The sequence below is a fragment of the Microtus pennsylvanicus genome, chromosome 2 (genome assembly GCF_037038515.1).
Source record: "Microtus pennsylvanicus isolate mMicPen1 chromosome 2, mMicPen1.hap1, whole genome shotgun sequence".
Lineage (NCBI taxonomy): Eukaryota > Metazoa > Chordata > Mammalia > Rodentia > Cricetidae > Microtus > Microtus pennsylvanicus.
This window is the reverse complement of record NC_134580.1, coordinates 133,301,024-133,324,457: the sequence shown is the minus strand read 5'-3', so window position 1 is coordinate 133,324,457 and position 23,434 is coordinate 133,301,024. Positions and strand designations below refer to the sequence as shown.

At 44.7% G+C, this 23,434-nt stretch overlaps 1 protein-coding gene across 2 annotated transcripts in view; it reads right to left on the bottom strand.

Annotated features, from left to right (window-relative positions):
- The window catches only part of Rprd1b (regulation of nuclear pre-mRNA domain containing 1B), a 78,643-nt gene that overhangs the window by 17,485 nt on the left and 37,724 nt on the right, over positions 1-23,434 (bottom strand). Inside the window, exon 7 of one of the 2 annotated variants that reach the window (XM_075962852.1) lies at positions 14,706-16,938. The exons of the other annotated variant lie outside the window; for it this stretch is intronic. Coding sequence (XP_075818967.1) covers positions 16,789-16,938 — 150 coding nt within the window. The 3' untranslated portion in view covers positions 14,706-16,788. Of the gene's footprint in view, positions 1-14,705; positions 16,939-23,434 lie in introns of those variants that run through there. 2 annotated transcript variants of the gene reach the window in all.

Here is a 23,434-nt window from a genome sequence, read left to right as displayed (position 1 = left end):
ATTGCTATGAAGAGACACCATGACCATAGCAACTCTTATAAAAAAACATTAAAAAATAAATAAAAACCACAGCCTTTATTAGACGAGACAAAACACTCCAGGTGGAGTGGGAGGTAACTCTGAGCTGGGAGTCTGCCCAGAGACTCAGGGTCAGTCATTTTCTGGCACAATGAAACACTGAATTGAGGGGACTCCCTTACAGTTTAATAGATTCAGTCCGTTATTGTGGTGGGGAGCATGGCGGCACACGGGCAGGTGTGATGCTGGAGCCGAGAGTCCTACAACTTGTGGGCAACAGGAAGTCGGCTGAGATACTTGGCAGTATCCCGAGCATAGGAAACCTCAAATCCAGACTTCACAGTGACACGTTTTCTCCAACAAGGCCATGCCCGCTCTGTAGGAAGTTAAGGCCTACCAGGCCAAAAGGAGCCAACCTGGAGTCTGTCTGGAGTTGTCAAAGGTCCTGGCTATGCCTAGCCAATAAGGAGTGACCAAGTGGTGCCTAGCCAATGAGAGACGAGCATGAAATATCAACTATCAAGGGATCAGAATGCCGGGGTGCTGGGAGGGTATATGTGTCCCCCCTCTCCCCAGCCCCCATTAAATAAATGAGTCTGCTGTAAACCTACCTGACTCCGGCATCTGTAGTCGTTGATGCGCTGCCTTTTCACTTCCTCCCCGAGGAAGACATTAGAAGCCAGCAGCACCCCTCCAACAAAGCCATACCTCCTAATAGTGCCACTCCCTGAGATTATGGGGTAATTACATTCAAACTACCACAGCGACCAAAAGAAATTTACAATCTTGAGCGTGTGGCTGATAAGAGCCATCAGTGTTCGGCTTATCAGAACTCCACTGATGAATATTAAAACTCTGGACCTCCAAAACAGAGGGGACAGGAAGCTGAAACATTTTTCATTATCTTCGATTGTGTTCTTATGTCCTTACAACTTTGCATTTCCATACATTAAAAGACTAGCTTTCATATCCTCAGACACGGTCTCGGATCCTGAGAGCTTACTTAAGCTTTTCTAGCCTCAGACCTTTATTACACTTTCTTAGGCCCCATTGCTTACTTAAGAACACTTTTCTTAGCCCATCATTGTTTACCTAAGTTTCCACATCCTCCAGCTAACCACTTATCAGAGCCGTGGGTAGTTATTACCGAGAGCAGTCATTGCAAAGCAAGTTCCTTTTGTTTTGCTCCCCTTTCTCCGGCACAGTCAGGTGGTTTGCCTGGCACAGGACAGAGTTTGTGGGGGAAACCTTTAAACAACACGCTAGGGTCGGGAGGGGGGATGGGCTAGCCCAACTCCAGAGCCAGCTTTCCAATAAAGCGGAAGAGCTTCACTGTTACCCACACTCAAAGGACATTTGAATCTCTGCTACACTGAACCCAGTGACCAGAAATCTCAGAGAAAAATTCCGAGCCCTGGTCCTCAAAGCAGCCACGGAGAGTAACATTAGCAGTGGTGACCGTTGCCTGGGAGCAGCAGAGAAGACAAAAAAAAAAACCAACGAACACACACACACACACACACACCCCAGAAAGCTCACATGCTCAAAAGAGACCAGTCAGAAACAAAATATGGAGTAGCCACCATCATTCATACATTCATCTGAGCCTGACCCATTTATGTCTCGGTTCTCATGTCTGCCACAAGACTCATGGACACATCAGAAAACAGATCCATCCACACCCACAAAAAAGACAGACAAACCTTCCCAAACAACCAGAACCAGGTGGGTGGGTGACATCTCACTTTTTGCCCTGGACAGGCGTGAAAGGGTTTTATAGTTGGATGATGGGGGGAGATGATGCTTGGCTATTGATGGGTTTGGGGTGTCCCATACTCAGGGATGCACCTGAGAGGCTAGCAAAGGAAAAGGTGTGTCAGGTTGTGTGATTTGGAAGAGAAGGAACGGAATGACTGGCAAGCCTGGGGTCAAGCAGATGGGGGAGCAAAGGAGATAGAGGCTCCCACTTCGGCTAGGAGGTCTCTCCCTGGCAAGGGGATAGGGCACACTGGTACCACTAGGAGGGAGTGGGTAAAGGCATTAACACCCCTAATGATACAACTGAGTGGTGGAGTTTGGTGAGGTTGGTAAGGCTTGTCCCCCTACCCTGATAATAGGGGAATGAGGAGAGTGGGTCCCCCAAACTTTGTCAAGATAGAGTAAATAGCCCCAGTATCCAGAAGGAGAGAGATTCATTGCCCTGATACCATGATGGCTACACACGGTTCCCTGTTGGAGTTGGTGGTGGTTGGGCCAAGGGGGTCCAGGCCACCCTCAATTGTCCATGGCCAGGCCTAAGAGGTTGGCTGGAGGGCGATCTGGGCTTGATGTGCCAACACTGAGAGGGACATGGGGGCAGTCAACATGATGGCATCTTGGACACGGTTGAGGTATTAGGGATTGGGCAGTTTCTATGGTCAGCTGAAAGACCTCAGCCAACATCAGGTTTTTTGTTTGTTTGTTTGTTTTATCTCTCCCATGGTACATCTCAAAGGCCACTGCTAAGACTTCTACTTCTGGGATCAGGGACCCTTTCTCAAGGCATTTAAGTTTGGTCTGAGGGTCAGGCAAACTCTGGGAGAAGTAGATCAAAAGGAATTGTTTCCCATCTGGGGCAGAAGGCTATCGGATCCAGACTGTTATATTGCAGGAGGGCCTGTGTAAGGTGGCCTAGGAATTGAGACGGGTTTTCATTTTTGTCCTAAATAACCTTTCGGGTTCTTTTTACAATTTACCACTGTTAGGTCAACCTTATAGAGACCATCCTCGGGGCAAGTTATTAATTGATCTGTAGCTAAAATGCCCCACCCCGACGTCCCAGTATTATAATTATTATACTGCTTCAGCCCCAACCAAGAAGGCAGCGTCAATTTGTTGGATTTCGTCTGCACGCACCCTAGCATGTTCCTAGACTTGCCAGCGCTCCTCAGGGAGACAGCTATTGGTGAGAATCCTATAAATGTCATGGAAGGTGAGGTTTGGAATTCGTTAATAGAGGTGAAGGAATTAGCAGGAGAGGACCCCAATCCTTTTCCTATCTGAAAGAGTTTGCTTATTGAAAAGGGGATATGTACCCTGACAGAGTCATCCATCCTGTTGACTTCCTGCAAAGGGAAAACCATGGCCAGGTTAGGCCCAGTAGGAGGTAGAGAGGATTCCACGGTGGAGCAGGAATGAGTAGAAAGAGGACTAAGGGCTGCCAGTGGGCTGGGAGGGAATGCCAGGGAGATTTGATTAGGGTGGCCTGTCGCTGGAGAGGGAGAAGGGAGGACCAGAGGAGCCACTGGAGAAGGAGCTGTGGGTTGAGACTGATAGTGGGAAGCTTGTTAGCAGGACCAAAAGTGGTGGATGTAACTGCGTAAATGAATGCAGACAGATTGTAAAAATATATATAGCTTTAATGGCGAAATAGACTTACAGAACCACCATTCCCGCAGAGACCAGGAAAGCAGAAAAGGGACAGCTGGGAGCACGTTTGCCAAATTTATAGACAAACATTAGCCTGAGGCGAACACGCCCCCTAAGGGGCGGGACTTATCCCTACATCTCCCCTTTTTTTCTAAATAAGACAGAACTAAACCAAATACAACTATATACAATAACAACAAATAATAAATGTAACAAACAATATTGAGAACAAAAGCTTTGCTAAACATTCTATCTCAAGGAGTCCAAATAATGTAGAGAGTAACTACAATTATATAATCTTCAACTCTTTCAAAGATCTGAGAAGGGAATAAACACTACTCAACAAACGAGATATATCCAAAATGTGCAACAATTGACAGAGACAACTGACTACCTGGGCAATCACCCAAAGTCTCGTTTGCAACGTTGAGTCAATCAATTTTGGCTAAGGCCTAACATAACTGACATACCATTATTAAAGGCAAGGAACTTTTCAAAACTATCTTACCCTGTCTTGGCAGGATATGACAGTCCTGTTTTATCCATTGATGCATGCTCTGTATCTCTGTCAGTGGTTGAGGTATGGGCATTTCTTTGCCCAAAGGCCAGTTCTGCCAAATAGAAAGGCTCCAGATGGAGTGTCTTTGGTGCTCAACATTCTCTCGGGAATAGAGTGGTGTTGCCAGGAGCAAATGTGTCTGACTATCACGAAACTCTGAGTTAGATTAAAGGCCATTTTCTACAGCTCTTTGAAGAGGTCGAAGATTATCTATCTATACTGAGTATAATCTCTATATATCTAGAGAACCTGATTAGTCTAATTATAAATGACAAACTTAGATGACTATTTATCTATATAATTCTCAATATCTATCTAACTTAAAGACTAAGGCAATAAACAACTGTGCAACAAATGAGGATAATGACCTCCAAATATAAACACTGTACAAATATACATTGCAATATGGTAAATATATATCAATACACAAACATTATATAAGTATCTTAATCAGAGGTAAAAATGTACACTGCAATATGGTAAATATATACTATATATATATCAATACAATATATGTCAATTCATAAAAATGTTTTAAACAGACATAGAAACATGCATGCATACAATAGTCAATATAATTTAACTTTGTATCAATATACAAGAATCGATACCGATATATTTGTCTAAAAGCAGTAACTCACAATTATAAATCTATTATCCCATCATTCCCTCTTTTTTTTTTCAAAATGATCCCTGAGCTTATAAAATTCCTCCCCCAACCTCCCAACCCCTAAATGATGTCCCTAAACCCAGGGGTAAACTTTACTGGGAGAGGGGACGTCGTCCTCTAGAATTACTTCCAGCTGTCATGGGGGCGACGTTCTTTCTGGGGGATCCTGTGAAAGTAAAATGATGGTTAAATTTCAAGATCAATGTCTTTTAAAATTGCAAATAGTCTCTGAGTATTTTGTGGAGGTCTGGCCAGAATGTTGTACAAGATGTGCACCATTTCAGCTAACCAAGTTGGGATCGTCTTGTGCAGCTGGTATCCAAAACAGGTCTTGTAGTAGAGCTATCAGTATCACGATGTCATATCAACCAGGTAGAGTTGTTGTTGTGGGGCCCCATCTTCTTCCTGGAAACTTCAAATGTCACTTCAGGAAAAACTCATTGTGAAAAACTTAAACATTAATCATATAGACATATATAGACATACATATATATATATATTCAATGAAAGGCATGATAGATATATTCAATGAAAAGTATGATAGATATGAAGAAAAGCAAAGATGTTTTCTAAACTCATATTTCTTTCTGTCCCATATCATGGCTCTTGACATGAGACAGAAACTCCAGAAACTCTGGGTTTTTCTCTTACTAACAGGCTTGGAATTGGAGAGGGACTGAGCCAGAGTCCAACTTCAAAACCAGCTCTATATATTTATAAAGAAATGTTTAATAAGACATATATATATAAATTAATACTTACAAAATGTGTCCATCCATCAGTAATTAAATATTCAGGGTCCCTCAATTTCTTTGAAGATGAGTATTTTCCTGTGGAGATAAGAAAAGAACCCTGCCTCCAACCTATCTGTATTTCTTACCATCAGTATGTTCGCCATCCTTATGAAAGAATTGTTATTTATCTTTTCCAAGTGGCTTCTCTTCTTCAAACCGAACCTTTATTAATTTTGATGGTATCCACAATTTTTCCTCACCTGTGAAGATAAGAGCAAAACCCCTTCCCCAACGTAGCACATATCCTGGCTTCCATTGTGAAGGCAGCACATCCTTGAAATAAACTGGCTGATTTAGTTCAGTAGACTTTTCCATTATCCAATGTCTTTCTGCAGCCGTTGTTCCCTTCTCTTTAGCGTTGAGAAAATTCAAGGTTAAAAAAGCATTATGTAACCTATTTCTAGGGGTGTTTTCCACCCCTTTCTGTTTGTTCAACATATCCTTTATAGTTCGATTTGATCTTTCTATGACTGCTTGACCTGTAGGATTGTATGGTATACCTGTAACATGCTTGATATTGTAATAATCAAAAAACCATTTCATTTTCCTAGAAACATAAGCAGGACCATTATCCATCTTTATTTGTGTAGGTATACCCATGATAGCCATGACTTCTAATAAAGGAGTGATTACTGAATCAGCTTTTTCTGAACTTAAAGCAGTTGCCCACTGAAAGCCTGAATAAGTGTCAATGGTGTGATGAACATATTTTAATTTGCCAAATTCTGCAAAGTGGAACACATCCATCTGCCAGATTTCATTCCTTTGGGTGCCCTTTGGATTAGCCCCTGCAGGCAGTGGCGTTTGGTAAAGAGCAAGTAGGGCATTTCTTTACAATCTCCTTAGCTTGTTGCCACGTAACTGAAAACTCTTTCTTCAAACCTTTGCTATTAACATGATGTATTTTATGAAATTCAGAGGCTTGTAGCACACTACCAATCAATAATTGATCAATTTCTGCATTACCTTGTGCTAGAGGACCTGGCAGACCCGTATGGGATCGGATGTGTGTTATGTACATAGGGCAAAGCTTGTTCCTGATCAAATCTTGAACCTGGAGAAACAATGAGGTTAGTTCAGTATCATCAGGTATAAATTCAGCAGTTTCAATATGTAAAATAACTCTTTCTGCGTATTGTGAATCTGTAACTATATTAATAGGTTCTTTAAAATCCCTTAGCACCATAAGAATGGCATATAATTCCGCCTTCTAGACAGAATTATACGGACTTTGTTCCACCTTACCCAAGTCTTCTGATTTGCAACCTGCCTTCCCTGATTTATTGGCATCAGTATAGAATGTATGGGCTCCAGTTATTGGAGCATCACAGACGATTCGAAGAAGAATCCAAGAAGTTCTCTTTATGAAGTTAAGCCTCTTGCTTTTTGGATAGTTGTTATTAATGTCTCCCAAAAAATTAGCACAAGCTCTTTGCCATGGGAAGCAGAGGCAGCGGCTGGGAGCACACTCGCCAAATTTATAGGCAAACATTAGCCCGAGGCGAACACGCCCCCTAAGGGGCGGGACTTATCCCTACAGGTGGAGGAACACCCGTTCAGGTTTCATGGCTAGGAAGAGCTGTGGGGGAGGGAAGGGACTACGGGACGGAAAGAACAGAGAGAGGGTTTGGAGTGGAGATAAAAGAAAGCCTGGACGTATGGAATCTCTATTTCCCTTATTGCTCGTAATAGCTGTAAAGGTCCCAAATATTGGCATCTAGGGTGCCATTAGGCAGTAATTTGGATTGGTTAGCTCAGGGATATTGAGGCCAAATTTGATTGCAAAGTGAATAAGTTTAGGGCCCTTCAGGTTGGATGCCAGGTGGAGAGGTCTGAGTGTGCACGTTTGTGAAAACCTGACCAGTGTGTGTGCAAAGACTGCCAACCGCAGCTTCCTCCTCCAGGATATTTACAATTGGGACTGCTCCCTGCAGAAACAGCCCGCTGAGACTAGCTACCCCCTCTCTCTTCCTGTCCCTCCCCATCTGTGCCTAATAAACCACCCGCTAAGGTTCCAGGTAGTGACACCTGGTCCCAGCTTCCAACTGTGTCTGTGTGACTGCCCTTTCTTAGTTCCTCTAGCTGTGTGTTCGTCCTTTATCCACCAGCTGACCCTAGTCAGGGCTCCAGGACCCAAGCGGCTCTGGTTGCCAGCAGTGCACCTCCCAGACCTTAGTTTCAGATACCGTCACATTGGGGCCAGGGTTTCAACCCGAGATGGATGAGTACACAAATATGTATTCCATACTCATCCCATCAATCCCTGAGAGGAGGTATTGACATCTCTATTATAATAGTATATTTGTCTATTTGCAATTTCATCAGCTTTTGCATCATCCATTTTCAAGCTGTTATTAAATGCACAAATGCTTAGGGTGGCATCTCCTTTATCCTTAGCTTTTTACCATTACAAAATGAACTGTTCTAACAACACTAATATTCTTTTCTTTGATGTCATTTTCCCAATGGTATTTCCCAGATTGGTTCAGTTACCATTTTAACTCCCTTAAAAGAAGAAAAAAAAAAACAGAAAAAGATAGTCTCATGGATCTCAGGCTGCCCTGGAACTCAGTAAAAACAAAAACAAAACAACCAATCAAATAACAACAACAACAAAAAAAAAATCAGCTGAGAAGCTGAGAATGATTTTAAACCTCTGATTCTCCTACCTGTCTTCCCAGTACTGGGACTACAGACACTTGACTCACGGCTTCATACACGCTAGGTAAGCAATCTACCTACTCAGTTACATTCCCAGTCCCCATTCTTTCCTTTGAAACTACTTGTTAAAGGTTGTTTCTTCCGGGCAGCATGTAATCGGGTCTTGCTTCTGTTCTACTTGCATTTTCTGTGATTACGATATGTCTGAGTTTAGGGTATCACATAGAGGTTAATCCTCCACGGATTAGTTATTTTTCATTATTTTTACTCAAAATGTCATTTAACTATAATAGATAGTGCCCTTACTGAAGATGGGTAGAGACAAGTTTTTAAAGTGTGCTTGGAGTTGGTTCATGAATATTTTTTTTTTTTTGGTTTTTCGAGACAGGGTTTCTCTGTAGCTTTGGAGCCTGTCCTGGAACTAGCTCTTGTAGACCAGGCTGGTCTCGAACTCACAGAGATTCACCTGCCTCTGCCTCCCGAGTGCTGGGATTAAAGGAGTGTGCCACCACCGCCTGGCTAGTTCATGAATATTCTTAAGTTTTACAATTATACCAGGAAGCCAGGACCATGAACATTTTAATCAAGTACTGAGATAGGAAGACCATCTTTAAAGCTAATCTGGGTTGACTGGTCATCACATGACCAAGGAAACTTTTAAATTCCCATTTCTAAGCATTCAGGATTTCAGGACCAGATGTGGTGGTGCACATCCGTAATCCTAGAACTCATGAGGCAAAGACAAGAGAATTAGAGGCCAGTCTAGGCTACATAATAAGACCTTGTCTCCAGACTCCAAAGTGGGGGTGTGGCTCTAAGAGAAAAAAAGCAAACCATTCAAGGGGAAAGAATGGTCTTTTCTACAAATACTGCTAGGACCAGGAAACAAAAACAAAAATTGACCAATAGGATTGTATCAAACTTCAAACAATCAACGAAAGCCTAGAGAATGGGAGAAAATATTTGCAAACTATTCATCCAGCAAGGGATTAGTGTCCAGAACAAACAGAAGTTCAACAACAAAACAGTAATAATCCAATTAAAATTTGACAAGTGCTCTGGATAGAATTTCTCAAAAAAAAAAAAGAAAGAAAGAAAGAAAGAAATCAGTCTCCAAAGTAATTAATATTATGAAAAGATATCCAACATCATGTGTCGTCAGGGTACTGTAAATCAAACCCATAAACTGCCACTTGGAACAGTCAGAATGACCCTTACAGAAGAGAAAAAATAAAACATGCCTACAAGAATGTGGAGAGAAGGGAGCTCTTAGCCACAAAAATTAGTTTATTCATAACGGGAAACACCGTGCAGGGTTCTCAAGATAGGGCTGGCAAGACAGCTCAGCAGGTAAGGGTGCTTGCCACACAGGCCTAGAGACCCAAGTTCAAGTCCCAGAACCCACAGGGAACCAACTCCACAGAACTGTCTTCTGACAGGGTGCCATTGCAATGCTCCTACCCCTCAACAACACATACGCATGCACACAGTAAGAAATACAATTATTTAAAAGGATTGGAGAGATATCTTAGTGGTTAAGAGCACTGGCTACTCGTCCAAAGGACCTGGGTTCAATTCCCAGCATACACATGGTGGTTCACAACTCTCACAAATGGATGAAATGTGTGTGTGTGTGTGTGTGTGTGTGTGTGTGTGTGTGTGTGATGATATGTCCACATGAAAAAACAATCACTGCTCATATGCATATGTGGGTGGCAAACCACTGACCTCTGAGATGTAGAGAACAGAACAGTGGCAGGAGGGCTGGGGACAGATGATTGACAGGTTTGGGAGCTCAGTCGGAACAGAGAATAACAAACAGTTCATGTTCCGTGACATAGTACAATGACTATGGTGGACATTTTATTATATGCCTCAAAATAGCTAGAAGAGAATTTCTAATGTTTTTAACACACACACACACTCTAAATATCTGAGGTCATGGATATACTCACATTGCTGGGAGTGGTGGCATTATCGCAGCACTTAGGAGACAGAGGCACCTACACAGTGGCTCACAATCATCTGTAGCTCCGGTTCCTGGAGATCTGATGCCCTCTTCTGACCTCAGAGGGCACCAGACACACATGTTCTGTACAGGCACATGTGGAAGCAAGACACTCATGAACATAAACAGACAAATAAAATATTAAAAGTTTTTTTTAAAAAATTGTGTCAACTTGGTTAGGCAGAAGTACTCGGACACTTCGACACTGTTCTGGATAGTTCTGTGAAGGTATTTTTAGTTAGGATTAGACTTGAGACCAGAGTTTGAGCAAGTAGAATAGGCTGCCTTCCAAAACAGGTGTGGGCCTCCCTCGGTCCACTGCAGGCCTTAGCAGAAGACTGACGGTCTCTGTGCACAAGGAGGAACCATCTGGTAAACAAAAACCACACCATCCACCACCTCCCTCCTCTATCTCAGAAGTATATACATTTATAATGGTCATTTTCTATGTAGAAGGATGATATTAAATCTAAGAAGAACACAGAAGTAAGTCTTCGCGTTCTTGGACTGGATCTTACATGTAACAGGGAGAATGCAGGAAAACTGGACTGCTGCCAAATCGCTGGCACAGATGGAAATGGTCAGCTGCTGTCGAAAGCTAATCTTGTCACCTTGACTGGCTAGAAAGCAGCCTGCATTCTAGATTCAGGGAGCCTTGCAAGAGGCCAGGCTTGTGTGAGAGCAGGCAAAGGGCGAAGCTCCAGCTTGAACATGGATAGTACCGTGGATAGCACCGTCCAATAGACCCAGGCAGAACCAAGAAGGGAACCAGAAAGAAGCAGTATGTGCGTACTACACACTTTCTGAGTGAGTGCATTTACTACAGCTACCATCACCCAGGGATTCAAACCTGTGACTCCAGGGAGCCTCTAGGTCTTCGGCCTCCCACTGGGACCGAGTCAACTCTGTGCCTCTTTTTCTGAAGCTTCCAGCTTCTTGGGGTGAGCAGGTCCTGGGTCTTCTGGCTTTCTAGCATGTATAAAGCCAAGGACCAGCCAGCCTCCTGCTGTTAATATGTTCTGATTTACAATTCAGTCCTTTTCTACAGATTCTAATCCTCAGAGAGCTAACACATTCCACAAGAAGGTAAGCAAACAATTACCCCGTGACCTGGCCGTGACACTCAGAGGCACATACCTTTTGTTGTTGTAGTTGTTTTATTAAATCTTTAAAATTTATTTTACATACCAACCACAGTTTCCCCTCCCTCCTCGCCTCCTGTGCCCTCCCACTCCCCCCCCCATCCACTCCTCAGAAAGGGTAAGGCCTCCCATGGGAGTCAACAAAGCATTGCAGAGGCACATACCTTAAAGATCTGAGAACAGGTGTGCAAACCAAAACGAGTTCAGAGCAGCTCAGTCAACAAAGCCAAGAGGTAGAAAACAAAACCCAAACGTCCACAAATTAACCGATAAACCCAATGTGGCATGTCCACGCAACAGACTGTCACACCGCTTCAGAAAGGGATGAAATCCGGCACCTGCTACAAAGGCAGGTAAAGCAAGCAGGAAACACTGAGCCAAGTGAAATGAGCCCCCCAAAAGGTCACATTTGTGTGATTCTATTTATCTTAAGGGCTAGAGTACGGAATTTCATAGAAACAGAAAGCAGGCTGTTTGCCAGGGGCTGGGAGTGACTGCTTCAAGGGCTAGCTGGTTTCCTCAAGTGGGGTGAGAATGTTCTGGAACTGGACGGTGGTGCTGGCTGCACAACATCACACATGCAGCACGCAGCATTGGTTAATTGTGCTTTGTGTATCCACATTTACACAGAGAACGGTAGTTTGCGAGCTTACTAACAGCTTAATGCTGTGGAAAGGAAAGTGGGTAGCAGAAACAGAACAGTGAACGGAGACGTGAAGGCCCTAGATCACCAACACGATAAACAAAAGGTTGGTGAGACTCCAATGACAGCAGGCAGCACTGTAGCCCAATGAGTGGGCAAGAGTCTCCAACCAAAGGACAACTCAGGCCTCCGCACTTCACTGGGGAGTAGTCATGGTGATGCAGATGCAAGCTGGTTCCAACTCGGCTACCTACGTGCACGGAGCTAAGCTGCAATGCAAGTGGCAAGACTGCTCCAGGTCTGCAGCAGGTGAGACAGCAGCATAGGGCAGGGTGCCCTCGTTAAAGCTTCTAACCCCTCCAGGAACTGAGTGGTGTCAGGGAAGCAAGAGACAGCACTTTCTGAAGAGTTGACCTGGCTTGGCCCCCACAACTTCCTCTGGGGTGTTCTCACCCTCTTCTCCCAGTCCCCAGGGCTCACCCCATCGCAAGCTCTCCCAATGATGTGCTCTCCCTGATTCTTAGTTCACACGTGGTCCTTACCCAGCACCTAAGTCAGAGCATGCCAGAATGTGGCCGCTGCTCTCCCCCACTCTGACCTCACAGACCTCACAGCGGAGGGAGGCCTCACCAGACTGGGGCACATCTTTTCTTTGACCCCTCATCTGTGAACCTAGCTAGCTACTAGCACCGTATTGTTTAGATTTTGCCAGGCAGGGGTCACCACCCTACAGGGCCCACTCAGCTCATGTTGGCCTCAGTCTTGGGGAAAGAGGATGTTGGCACCTACTGCTCCCTTGTGTGAGACTCCACACACTGATGGTGGTGCTCTTTGAAGGAATCCTTACCCCTCATATCTTCCTTTGGTTCTAATGCCTCACCCCTGAGTGAGGGGGTGAGAGAGGTATGGGGTTTGACCCCCTTTACTGTAAGTACCACCTATATGGTATACAGCCTTCCAACACACCTTTCTTTTAGCCTCTCAGCGCACATGCATGTAAATACCTACATGTATTATTTAACACAGTCACAGCCATCACTGTGCTCATCTGTCCCAGACCTGGCACTAGTCTCGTTTGACAGGCATTGTGCTAAGTTATCAATAGGGATGTCTATAACTGCCTTATCTAGTTCATAACTAAGAATTCATGCAGATAACCAGCATTTAAAAACCGATGGAGGGAGGGTATTATGCGGGCACCGAGTTCACTAGGAAGTCTCAGGGGGCAAAAATGCTCAGAAGCCCAGGCCTTGAACTTAGACCTTCAAAGGACCTTAGCAGTTACTTGTGCAACTTAGGTTTCCTATGGAAAGCAGCCAAGGGCCTAAGTGACCAGACCACCTACCCAAGGTCATCACAGTGAGGGGCAAGACAGTTAGCACTTTTCAAAGCCACCTCTTTGTTAAAAAAAAAAAAAGATGAATTGATTGATAATGCTAATTTTAATATTTATCAAACCAGTGGTAGGAATAAATTTTTAATGCAAAATAACTATTTTGGTCTAAAAAAATTGAACAAACTGGGCTTTCAACACTACATAAAGCTGTATGAATCCCAACCTACTGTGCAGAGGAATAATGGATTCTTAATTGAATCTGAGCCTGAGAGTGGAAGAATGATTTTTAAATGGAAACCTCACAGAGGCGGCGAGAAATAAGTTTAGTTAGATGAATCATTCTAGGAGAAAGAGCAAAACCAGGCCAGGAAATGGCTTTTTCTAAAAGAGCCCAATACAGCTGACAGCTGGCAAGCCACAGCGCTCATCCACCTTCCTGGTCTTGGCATTGTCTCTGGGTCCTCGTTCCTGTAGACACAAATCTCCAAGGTGTCATAGAAGCGACCTAGCAGGTCCAGGACCCTACTCACTTACTTATATTACTGGCATCTCAGGACATTCTACCCAGAGTTCTCTAAGGTGATGTAGGCAACAACAACCTCAGCTTTCAGGGCTGGCAGAGAGCCTGGAATGATCTGGTACCACGCAGCTCAGAGATAAGAAATCAAGGTCCTGGGAGGGAGGTACCAGGCCCAGAAAGGTCACACAAAGTTAATGACTCTAATCACCCAAGGTTTAAGTGTTTTGGCAGATTCGTCAACTCCTCAAGCTGTGAGGACCTCAGTGTCATGTCACAGTATCAAAAGCTAATTAAAATCAAGAGAATTATGAACACACTATTTATAGAGAGGAGTAAAGGAATTCACAAGATCATGAAGGCTGAGACACAAGATCTTGTCTGAGATTCACAATTTACACTCAACTTTTATTAAGTGAGAACACAGGGTTGGGGTTGGGGAAGAATTAGAGAGATGGCTCAGCAGTAAAGAGTAGTTGGGGCTCTTGCTGAGGACCCAGGTTTGATTCCCAGCACACAACCATCTGTAACTCCAGTTCCAAGGGATCCAAAGCCTTCTTCTGGCCTAGTCTATAATCACGAGGCACACACTTGGTGCACATGCATACATGCAGGCAAAACTCACACACATGGGAAAAAAATCTAAGGGAGAAAAAAAGGGCACAGATAATATGTAGTCTCAATTTTTCCTGACAGTGAACTAGGACTTTAGCTGTAGTTGGTCTTGATGGACCACGCCGGCACAAGGATGAAATGCAGTTGGCTCTCTCGGCAACAATGTGAATTGCTAGCTGTCAATCAAGCTTGAAGAAAGAACCGGAGAGTAAGTTCATCTTGCTATTTTAAGTTTATGCTGCTAACAGCCCCAAGGGGGAAGAGTCTGAGCAGACAGTGTTCTCCATGGGTGATCACCACCACACAAGGCAGGAAGAAGAAACATCACAAAATGTTGTTCAACAACACCATCTTTATTCAAAAATATATATCTATGAGACATCTCAGAATATACTGCTACCACTGATGGCAGCCTATACTTCTAAATAAAGTCCTAAATTAATATACAAATTTAAGCTTTAAAAATATCCTTTAACAAAAACAAAAAAAGACTGAAGACTTTCTGAGGAATACAACCCTAAAGGGAAGAACCTTAGGCCTATGGATGCCCTAAATAAACACAAAACCATAAGTCACCCACCCCACCCGCTAGATCAACTCTCAGCGACAAGACGTTCCATTAAATTAAACAAGGGGAGTAAGCACATGGTTGGGAGACTGGTGGTGGGAGTGGGGGTACAACAAGGAAGATTAAAACCAAAGCATTTCATTAAAACAAAACCAACTTCCTCACCGGAAGTCTGCTAGTAACGGGGGTTAAGAGGCCAACACATTCACTTACACAATCGCTACAGGTTCATTTCTTGATCTTGCTGTAAGAATTATGCACTGATTGCCGGTCAGATATGTGATGTTGTCCTATTTTCTCCTAGTGACCAGAGCAGAGCTGCTACAGTCTTTTGGTCTGTGGCCGGCAAACACCTACTGTAGCCTCTGGAGACAATGTCGACAAAACCACGGGCAGAGTGAACAGCCATCAGCAGCATGTGCTCCGTGAGAACTGAGCACCACCGCTGCCACACCGAGGGCTGCCTACTTGGTGACACACAGGTTTGCTTTAACATATAAAACGACATGTGCTTTTTTTGGTGATCCTAAAAACAGCAACTCAGAATAACGAAGCTTCTCAGGCCCCTTCACTGAATTCCTTCTTATGGATTTTAGACTTCAGCTTCGGGCTCTAATTCCTATTACACTACCAGGGCAAAATGGTTTCTGCCCTTTCCAATGTCAAAAATAAGCCTGCCAGATTAGAAAGACTTTTCAGGTTTAAGCCCTATCTTTACTAGACATAAGATAAAAATCTTAACTACATCATTCAGTCATAATGTCGGCTGGCATGATAATGGAATTAAAACCCCAAATTAGTCTCCCTACATCCCCTTCCTCTGCTGGAGGTGAGCTGTTTGTATAAAGACTCCTCTCCTTGCACGGGAACATGGAAGCACGGAGCAACATGAACCGCCTGGCGTGCTCAGTGTCCTATCTGCAGAGCTGCTCGGATTTAGTCACGGCACTGTGGATGGACACCCACGTGGTGGAGTTGGCGTATACTCCAGTCCCCAAGGGAAGGGTGACATTCACGAGAGCCCAGGTACAACCTGTGGAATATCCTCGGCCCGAGGCACGCCATCCAGAACAGCTACCTTCACAGCACCAGGGGGCAGAGGGTCCTGATTTAGGGATGTTCTCTGATACCAGGGACCCTTGAGATGTGTGGCATGGGAAGGTTGAGGGGAGAAACCAGGCAATTGACTTGTGATCCCGGTCAGTCTACCTGCACTGTGACTTTGCGTCCCAGATCAGCTTTGAATCTTACTACTAGATTCTCTAGAATGCTTGAAAAACAAACACACCTAATCTTGACCACACCTCTCTAGTAGAAGCAATGGTCAGGAAGGGTCAGCAATTTGGCAAACTTCTTGTGGCAAACTGCCTAATGGCTGTGCTGCCAACCTTGTGGGCAGATGGTAGCCAGGAAAGCCAACGCCTGCAGCCTGAGTCCCTCACTGGGAGCCTGTTCTGAACCTGGCCAAGCCTATCTCAGAAAGGGGTTAGCTACTTCTATGACAAGTGTTGTCACTTGGGGAAAAATTCTTTTGAAAGCTTCCAGAAATACACATGATTTTCATGGCTTACGGGAGTAAGAGAGAGCTAAGAATGGAAAAGCAACAGGGCATGAGAACATGAGTCGGGGGAGAGAGTCAGTACTCTTAGCAAATACGAGTCAAAACTGAGTCCAACCACACGGCTCCTAACTGTGCTCAGGAGGAGCTGGAGAATGAGTCACAGTCCCCTGCTTCGTTCCTGAGGCAGATGCTGGCTGAAGAGGTGGAGCCAGGGCAAGAAGGCTGTGTCCAACAGTGACTTGCTTCTTTTCTCTGGCACACATGGGACCCTGGAGCGTGATACCTGTCCTAGTCAGTTGAGAAGAGGTCACCAGCAGAAGGCAGAGGTGCCAAGCCCCCTGTTACGTTGGGCAGCAGTGAGAGGTCTGGCAAACTCTGAATGTGGGACTTGAGTTCCTTGCGGACCTGGGTTACTCGCGCAAGCTTCTGTTTATACTCCTAGGAAGACAAGGGAAGACACTGGGTTATGTTGTGCGGGCTGCTGGGCTAGCCCACAGGCCAATCTGCTAGCTCCACCCACCTGCTTTGCATTCCCCAACCAGACTGGCCCTGCTCCTCAGGTCTACCACCACACTGCAGCTGCCAACCACCCAAAGGTCCAGCTTAATAAAGAAATAACCAATTTGCCAGACTGCTGAGAGCCCGTGGGAGGACATCCAACCCAGCACATGGAGGTGGAAGTAAAGAGCAGTGCCATATTTGTATTCTTTGAACTTGTCCTCAACAGCTGTATAAAAATACAGGTGCTCACATGTTCCTGAGACTTTTGAGGACTTCAGCTAGACCAGTGGTTCTCAACCAGTGGGTCACAACCCCATCTTCAAAAATATTTACATTAAGATTCATAACTGTATCAAAATGAATTATGAAGTAGCAGTGAAAACAGTTTTATGGCCGGAGGTCGCCACAATATGAGGAAGTATATTAAAGGGTCACAGCGTTAGGAAGGTTGAGAGCCACTGCTCTGGACAAAGCTAGACAAATGATTACAAAAGTACACCTTTTGTGTTAAAAACTTGCGGACCACCCCAGACTGATCACTCAGAAACAAGCTCTCTAGAAGGCTCAAAATACCCACCTGTCGCCACCTGAGTCCAAGACCCCTTCACTGAAAGGCCTCCTAGGAGTCTGTGCTATTTCTCTAGGAACGCTGCCAGCCTCACCTCCAGAGTCCAGTTCTTCACGCCCTTCTACTGAGAAGGTACACTGTGCCCCACCTTCCCCACAGCTGCTCAGAGCTGACTCCAAATTCATCCTCTCCCTTCCTGACCTCTGCGCATGCCACTGCCCATAGTCTATTCATTCAGGACTCCCTCAAGCTGCTTCTCTTGGTCCTAACAAGGCTGCTTCTGCCCCTCCACTTCCTAGCTGAGCTCCACCCACCGCAGAAAATCACTATGCACCTAGAGAACAGGTATCCTACCCAAACCTTTGCTCTACAACCCCCCCCCCCCCACAGCTGCTCTGTGCTCACTTACCTCAGCCACATCAGACTTCCACAGTCCGCTACACTATGGCTCCCAGTGACCCATATTTTCCGTCATCAGCTCACAAATACCTTCTGATACATCTGTATGGGAAACTACTGGGCCATGTGAGGTCTGAGGCTTAGAAACTCCTAGAGGCTTATTTTCCCCCTCACAAGGCATTTTATAAGGAGGATCCTGAGGCTGGGCCCATACAGGTTAAAGACTTTCTTAGAGGAGCCTCACCCACAGCACTGGGTAAGACTCAGATGTCAGGGGTTAGCATGCTTCTGCTGTACTGTCATGTTAGACACATGTGTCCTTTTTCCCTGCCCAAAGTGCAGGGACAGCATAGAGTCTCACTATATAGTGAGACTCTGGCTGCTCTAGAACTCAATATGTAGACCAGGCTGGCCTCAAACTCAAGAGATCCACCTGCCTCTGCCTCCCAAGTACTGGGATTCAAGGCGTGCACCAACACACCCAGCAGTAATTCTCAGTTCTTCAAAGCCAAATGCCTAGGCACACTAGAGCTTAGCTAGCTAAACTTAGCTTGAAGGCTTAAGTAAACTATTAATGAAGACTCTTGCAACAAATCAGATGCTCTGGATCCATATGCCTTACTCTGTACCCGCCACACCCTACAACCCCCAGCACAGTTCACAAGAACAAACACAGGTATAGAAATCTTCCTCAAATTTGGACTTCAGGCACTACTTTCACTCCTGCAATGGAAGATGCCTTCAAGCCTGGGCTCTACAAGTCCAAGGTCCCTTCCACCTGCTTACACCAACATTAAAGTGACGTCTGCCTAAGGCATAAAGCCAATGATCTTTTTCTGGACATAATGTTACTAATCACAGTACTTTGGAAGGCTGAGGCAAGAGGATCACAAATTCAAGGCCAATCTAGGTTACAAAGAGAGATCCTGTCTCAAAAGCAGAATAAATAAAAATCTAGTAGGCCAAGAGGTTTAAATAATCAACAGAGTGAGCAGACAAAGCCTGAGTTCCATAATATAAGTCAGGACTGCCTTAGACAAGGGCCTCACAGGGGCAGCAGAATGATGCAGCTTAGTGACCGACAGGCGGCCAGGTCAAGCTGTAGCTAGTTGTCTTATGGGTCACTGAGCAGACTCCATCTCTTCTTTTTTGGAAGAATCAGGCTTTCCAAATAAAGTCAACTGTAAATGCTGCCATGGACTAACAACACATTCAAGAACAAGTCCCAGCAAAACTCCCACGTGCGACTTCAGCTCACACTTTCTAACTCTCCCTGTTCTGATGCTCAACAAGGCGGGGCAGTATACAACACCCCCAACCCCAGTCCCGTCGCTGCCTTCCCAGTTTTCTCTGGCTCTGAGCAGGGGTAGTAAGTGCTCCAGGTAAATCTAAGAATCTCATTTCTCAAGGTCAGCCTGCCCTTCCTCCTGGCAGTGAGTGGTTCTTAAGCTGTTGCTAAAAGACTCCCTTGGGAAACAGTGCTTCAGGCAACTCCCACTCCCTTCCACAATGCCACCTGTGGTGATTTGAATAAAAATGGCTCATAAATTTGAATGCTTTGCTACCAAGAGTGCTGTCAAGAGTGGCGCTACTTGAGAAGGATTAGGTGGTAAGGCCTTGTTGGAGAAGGTGTGGCCTTTTGGGGGAACTGTCCACACTAGGCCCAGTTCTCACTCTGCCTGTATTTTAAGACACAGCTCTCAGCTACTGCTCAGGTGTCATGTACACTGTCTTGCTGCTCCCTGATAAAATGACAATGGACTGGAGCCTCTGAAGCTGTAAACAGCCTCCAGTTAATGCTTTCTCTTTTAGGAGCTGCCTTGGTCATGGTGTCTCTTCGCGGCCACAGGACAGTGACTAAGACAGCATTCAGATCAGCTTCCTGTGAGAAGGCCCATTAGAGCACTCTGGCTCCCCAAAGGTGCAGGCTTTTCTCTTCTTTTTGGTACACCAAGAGCTACTCAAACAAGGCAAGGATGGAAACCACAGGCTGTTTGTTTAGGGTCTCGCGCGCAAGCGTGTGTGTATGTGTGTGTGTGTATGCGTGTGTATGTGTGTGTATGCGTGTGTGTGTGTGTGTGTGTGTGTGATCTTGATATACCACTGATCTACCTGCTTGGTCCAGGCATTTGAGAAATTAGGAGGCATACCATGGGCACCCCAAGACACTGCTGTTGTGGTGCCCTGCCAGCTGTGTTCTCTCCTGCAGTTGTCCTCCTAGATACAACTCACAAGGCCTTTCCTTTCCTGCTCTTTTCCTTCACAAGTATCTTCCCAAGAAGCCAATCCTGTCCTTCCTACTCAGACATACTTCAGCCCCTGGCTACTGCTGCCAGGCTGCCCACCGAATATCAGTGCAGAGACCTGAAACATGCCAAGTCACACCTGATTTGCTGCCACCCCCTCAGTCGAAATCCAGGGGCTAAGATGACCCTTCCAGGGTTCCTGTGACTGCCGAGAAATGTTTCAAAAGTAGATAGCCTAAGGTGTGTTCTGAGATAATGCCTAGGAGTTAAGCTCCTGGCAAAGCTGCAGAGTATTGCCTTATAGTCAGACTACAGGAGAAAACGTGTTAACATCCCTGGCTGATACTGTGAACTCAAGCACCATGGCACATGGGATAAAGTGCTGAGGGAGCAAGGCTTTCCACATTCTTTGCCTTTTATGGCCAGGGCAGCAAGCCAGACCTGACATACTGCAGATGAGCTCTGGGATAAGAAGGTTAAAAATGACAGGGCCGACAGCACATGACCTTTCTACAGGAATCCCATTTTTGAAACCAACAAAATTGTAAGCATTTTCTCTAGCAACTCATGTAAGAAATGTGGATCAGAATATGAGCATTCTCAAGCTCATTCTCTCCCTGGCTGAGTGTTTGCATAAGTACTAACACTGGGATGGGCTTCGGGCCTGAATTGCTGAAAAGTAGCAATGGGACACCATGGCTTTCTCCTTTATCACATTCTGCTGTGCTATGGGACGTAGAACATGGCTCCTCCAAGGTAAGAATCATGAAGGACTATTATAACAACACAGTCCATGAAGTCCATGCTTTTGATGAAGGTGGCACCAGATCAAACTTAACTCCAAGAGCCGCTCTGTTACAGGAGAAGCTGGCCTTTGCAGCTCTGTGGTAGAGCACGTGGCCTAACATGCACAAGGCCTTCATTCCAATCCAGCACCAGGAAGTGAAGAGCAAAAAAAGGAAGTAAACCTTTCCCTGGACATGATTTAACCTATCCGAAGTCCTCCCATGGCACCAGAAGACAGCCTCCACTACGGCTCACAGGACCTGCATTTACAATGACAGCCTCCATAAGCAGCTCCATCCAACTGTCCATCTGGCCAGGGAATAGCATGTATGTTTTCACGTTGGAAATAAGAATGTGGCTTTCTTTACATTTTTTGACTGTCAAAGATCCATGTGGAACAAAAATCATCACTAACCTGTACCTCTCTCTCAGCCAGCTCCAAGGCAGTTACCACATTTCAAAACGATACTCTGGGTGCCACAGCAGGGCTGAGGCTGCTGAGTAAGATGCTGGGGAAAATACAAGGAAAAGAAGAAATTGTGGCTGCATCCCCCAATGACCAGTGGGGCCTGGTCAGCTTCATTGCTAACATCAATGATAAAAGGACAAATGGCAAGATGGCCATCAGAGGACAGACCTCTGAACACCCATCCATCCACCAGGGCCTTTGTCACATGCCAGTGGGTTTCAGACACAAAGTTTGTCTGGGCGCTTCTTTCCCTTGGGGACCCTCAAGTATTACTATCACAACAAAAACCCCAGTCTTGGGGCTGGAGAGATGGCTTGGAGCTAACAGCTCTTGCTGCTCTTCTAGAGGACCTGGGTGCAATTCCTAGCACCAACACAGTGGCTCGTAAGCATCTGTAACTCCAACATCAGAGACTCTGAAACCCTCTTCTAGCCACTGTGAGCACCATGCAAGGACATGATGCACGGACATGTAGACAAAACATGCATGCCCATAAAAAATAATTAAAAAAAACAAATCTGACAGGGATTTGCACAAACAAAGGAATACAAAGTCATGTGCCTATACATATACTAACAGCATTGTAAAGGAAAAAAATTAAATTAATTTTAGGATGAGGCAATTCTTTATAATTTTAATGTGATAAAACTAAATATTCACAATTTAAAGTCACACCTGGTGGTGGCAGGCCTGTAATCCCAGCTACTTGGGAGGCTGAAACAAGAGGATCATAAAGCCAAGGCCAGCTCAAGTGACAAAGTGAGTTTAAGGTTAGCCTGAACTACAGAGGGAGTTCAAGGCCAGCTAGGGTAATCTACTAAAACTCTGTCTCAAAATTTAAAAATATAAAACCCTGTCTCGAAAATCAAAAAAAAAAAAATTAAAAATATAAAGAGTGCAGGAGACATAGTTTAACAGCAAAACACCTCATGCTCAAGATCCTGTATTTAACCTCCAGCTCCTCAGAGGTTAAAAAAAAAAAAAGCCAACAAACACTAATAATTTAATAGAAATCTATAAAGAACACTGAAGACTCCTGGGTCTTTCAAAATGTACTATGGGACCCTTCATAATATATAATTGCAGTAAAATCAAAATGCTAAGTCTTTTTTTTAAAGATAGGGTTTAATGTAACATAGGCTAGCCCTTGCTGCATAGCTAAGGATGACCTTGAACTCCTGATGCTCCTGCTTCCATCTTCCAGCTTCTGTGATTATAAGCTTTTAACAGGAATGGGAACCTGCCTGTACTGCGGGTGGCTAGAGGTTTGGACAAAACTAGTATGAATTAACAGATCTGATGTGAAATAACCAGCCCTCCTAGTTTCTGTTATTTTATGAGCAATATTTAATTTTTCTGATTTATGTTAAGAGACATGTAGATTTGAATAAAAAGAATTATTGATGAAATACAAAATCCTCTTCTCACAAGCCATTCGACTGTCCTTACAGTCAAACAAATCTACCAGACGCTGCCTTGAGAGCATGAAAGGTCCTCCTTTCTTTGACCAGAGTCATCCTCTCTTCTCTAAAGGCCTGCCTCTAAAACCATGGGGGAACCCCAAAGCTTTTCAACTAATTGACACCATATTCCAAATCCACGCATTTACAATCCCAGAGAGAGGAAGGAATTGGTCTACAAAGTAAGCCCAAACCTCTTGAGAACACCCTTAGAGTAGAGGAAGTTCCCTGCCAAAGATAAAACCCTCCAACATGATTAGAAATTCATCAAGCTAGGACCAGCGTTTATCGCCGAGCTAAAAGGGGTAGCGGTATGAGACTGGTGATACAGACAGAGAGGAATAACTATGCATCCACAAGAGATGTAGAGCTCTGAAGGATAGAGTGGAGGCAGAGGCAGCATGTACTTACTTGGCTTTACAGGGTGGGGTCTAAAGGCATGCTGTCCAAAGAGGCAGTGAGGTACAGATAGATGATATCTTAGTTAGGGTTTCTATTGCTGTGA